At 46.4% G+C, this 3,291-nt stretch overlaps 1 protein-coding gene across 2 annotated transcripts in view; it reads left to right on the top strand.

The window, feature by feature from the left end:
• The first annotated feature begins 1,729 nt into the window (after window positions 1-1,729).
• Window positions 1,730-3,291, top strand: part of PENK (proenkephalin) — a 6,866-nt gene continuing 5,304 nt past the window's right edge. Inside the window, exons 1-3 of one of the 2 annotated variants that reach the window (XM_069099966.1) lie at window positions 1,730-1,884; window positions 2,056-2,156; window positions 2,767-2,907. In XM_069099966.1, coding sequence (XP_068956067.1) covers window positions 2,770-2,907 — 138 coding nt within the window. In that variant the 5' untranslated portion in view covers window positions 1,730-1,884; window positions 2,056-2,156; window positions 2,767-2,769. The remainder of the gene's footprint in view (window positions 1,885-2,055; window positions 2,157-2,766; window positions 2,908-3,291) is intronic. The other variant, XM_069099967.1, reaches the window with a different exon arrangement.

Genomic DNA, 3,291 nt, shown 5'->3' with positions numbered 1-3,291 from the left:
TACCACTTCTTGGCAAAAAACACAACTGGGAGAGGGCAGCCAGGTGGTGGCAGTGAATAGAGCACCCTGGAGTCAGGAGGACCTGAGTTCAAATCCCATCTCAGACACTTAACACAAAAACTAGCCATGTGACCTTGGGCAAGTCACTTAACCCCAATTGCCCTCCAAAAAGCAAAAAAAAAAAAAAAACTGCAACTTGGGGAGAAATGTGGTTTAAAGGAAGCACTTTTTCCACTTTCAAGTTTGCACAGACTGGGAAAGTATAGGAGCTGGGGATAATATGAAAATTTCCATCTGTAAAGAGCATGAAAAGTCCCACTAGAATCATGCCTTTTCTCACATGAAATACAGAAGGCTAAGGAAGCTCCTAAAAGGTAACATCTGTGCTTTTCCCTACTTCTCTGATGCCAGGGAGAAGTTCTGCCTTTAGCGGAATCCTAGTAGAGAACAAGGTGGTGGAGGTAGTTATTATTTGACCTGTATTCTTCCGCTCAGAATCCCCAGGGCCGCACCGCAGTCCCTGACCAGCATCCTCTCCTTGGCTAGCAAGACCCAGCCACCTAGCAATCTGGAACCTGCGCAGGAGCGCGCTGCCCTCTAGTGACCAAAATTAGAAGATGCAGAGCTACAGCTAGACTAGTCATCCAAAGCACTCGCATTTCCCCGGCCCAACGGAGGAGCTTCAGAGAAGAGCTTTCATCATTTTCCTGGCTTTCTTCCCCTCTTCTTGTCCATACTAGACCCCTCCTATGTGATAGTAGTGGCAAAATAGCAGAAGCATTAAGTACATCTAAGGTGTGAGTAGAGTTTGGCTGGTACCCAAGTCTTCCACATGCTTTGTCCCCTCTGCTCAAATATTAAAATTTCTTTAACAAGGCTTTTCCAAGACTTTGAGAATTTCTTGTTCCCATTAAAGTAAAGTATAAAGGTTAGGAATTTTTTTCCCCTCTCCAAACCTTCCAGGACATAGTTTCTCTTTAGATCACCCCCTCTCTCTCCCCACCAAATTAAACCTGTTATATCTGCAAGGAGGGTGTGAATGTGAAGCCCCTGACCTCATTATGCTTATCTTGGACCCCCACTGGTGTTATGAGCTTTTGTCATGCAATTATTCAGAAGCCAGTTCTGCAAAATGATTGAATACCAACTTCAGAGTATCTGCTTTGGGGTTTATCAGTGGAGTCTGTTAGCATTTGCTTTCTGCTAAGAAAAGCTTTAACTTTGGGAGAAATACCTTGTCCTATTCTGTTAATGGGAAGTGATTCAGGGTTGGTATGAGTGTCCTCAATGTTCTTTGAAACTATGACCCTAGGAGAATGTTTTAGGAAGAGAGGAGGCAAGTCTGGCATGGCCCTGCTGTTTATATATACCATTTCCAAGAAATATAAGGAACTCTCCAAATGAAATTCTTCCCAGTTTCACTCCCCTGTGCCATTAATCGAACTTTGAAACCATCAGATGATTGATGGGAAGATGCCTGAGCCACCTCTTCTGCCACTCCCCAACCCCCACAAGAAAAATGCTTTGAGAGGAAATTTTCCCAAAGGGCCTAGGGTTAATGTGTAGAAAATACCCAGCAAATTATCATGCGTGAGTAACAAGCCCACCCCAGCTTCCTAATCCTACTGGAAAGAATAGAGAATGAATCCTTATCCAATCCCACACTGTCTGGCTCAGCTCCTTCTTAGTGATGATAGTTAATAAGATAGCAAGTGCGTCCGAGATGGGATTTCGTAGGTCCTGCGTCAGCTGGAGCCTGTAGGTGATTGGGGGACGCCTGAGTTTTCCTTTTTTTTAACTAATTATAAAGTGGCTCCATCCACTTCCCAGCACACTGACTCAGGTAGAGAGCTCCCAGCCCTTCACGTCCATCCACTGAAGACGGTAAGTAAAGAACTCATCTCTCTACTGATTACTCCTTACTTTCTAACCGAGGGACTGCAGTTGTTTTGCCAGGAACAGTGATAGGGGGAACTGCAGGGTACTGCTTTTCTCCTGTTGTTTTCCCCTTCTCCCCTCCAATCCCCTCACCCTCCCCCACCTTCTTCCTTCTAGAGATTCTCCTGGGACACAAATTGCTCTGCTCCGCTATAAATACTGGGTGAGCAAACCAAAGCACTTCAGCTCGCCCATACTCGACCCAAGAAAGCATCGATGTAAGTAAACTTTGCTAAAATATTGGATTTTCCTGTTGGGTATGGGGGACCTATTTAATGTTCTTTTCATCTTTTATTTTGTCCTCCTCTATTTTCCCTTTTGCGACTGAACTTGTATTAAATCTTCTGCTGGTGTGTTTCCTTGGTATTGAGCCTAGCCACTCCATTTCATACTTTAGCAAGCTCTCAATGTTCGCAGCGTTCTAGGGGGGAAAAATCTGTCCCCAGGGAGCTGAGATTTCTTAGGACCGCAAGTGAGTGAAAGGACAAAATCCAATTTACCTTGCTGATCTCAAGAAAGATCCAACTCTGGTGCTTTCATTCCCTAGTCAACCAGTGCAAGGCAAGTAAAGACAGAAGCCCCTTCCCTTTGCCCCGAGACTTGTCCGAATGGAGAGTTCTTTAAAAAAAAAAAAAAAAAGGCAAATGTTTATTACTATTAGGAATTTGCAATTTCCACTGCTCCTGTGTGTGCATCTTTCAAGAAGTAAGGCATGTGAGTAACCTGAGGCTGAATTAGTGGATCCGGGAAGAAAAGCGGTTTTTCCTTAGCGTTAGCAAAGAATGGTCAGACAGCGGCTGAACTACGCATCCCACTCTCTCTTTTCAGCCCATGGCGCTGTTCCTGAAGCTCTGCAGTTTGCTTCTGGCTCTCAGCCCTGGCCTCTTCCTGACCGTCAGGGCGGAATGCAGCAAGGACTGCACCTCTTGCACCTACCGCCTAGGACAACATGCGGACATTAATCCATTGGTGAGCGCGGATTGGGGTAGGAGGAGAAAGAAGGGTGGAATCCTTATTTTTACATTTTGTTTGTGTTTCACCTAAATACGGCATAAGTAATGGGGCACCGCTCCGTCACCAAAATCTAGACTCTCCTTGTTACACCTGAAGGAACTGGAGAGCAAATCTGATTCCAGAGCTAAGCTTGCTCTGTGTCCCGCGGGAAATCTGGATCAGAATTTTGGCTTTGGGAAAAGGCAGGTGGTAGGCGGGGGAGGGGCGGGTGGAGAGGGGCGTGGCGGGGGGGGGGGGGGGGGGGGAAGGGAAAGGGGGGGTGGGGGGGTGTATATTTGTTTTTTAGATCAGAAAGTGGTGGGGGGTGGGGGGGGGGGGGGGGGGTGGGGGTGTTTGCAT

The sequence above is a fragment of the Petaurus breviceps genome, unplaced genomic scaffold, assembly GCF_028583685.1.
Source record: "Petaurus breviceps papuanus isolate PSGF00001 unplaced genomic scaffold, PetGlider_PUasm1.0 38, whole genome shotgun sequence".
NCBI classification, from domain to species: Eukaryota; Metazoa; Chordata; class Mammalia; order Diprotodontia; family Petauridae; genus Petaurus; species Petaurus breviceps.
This window is presented reverse-complemented; position numbering and strand designations above follow the sequence as displayed.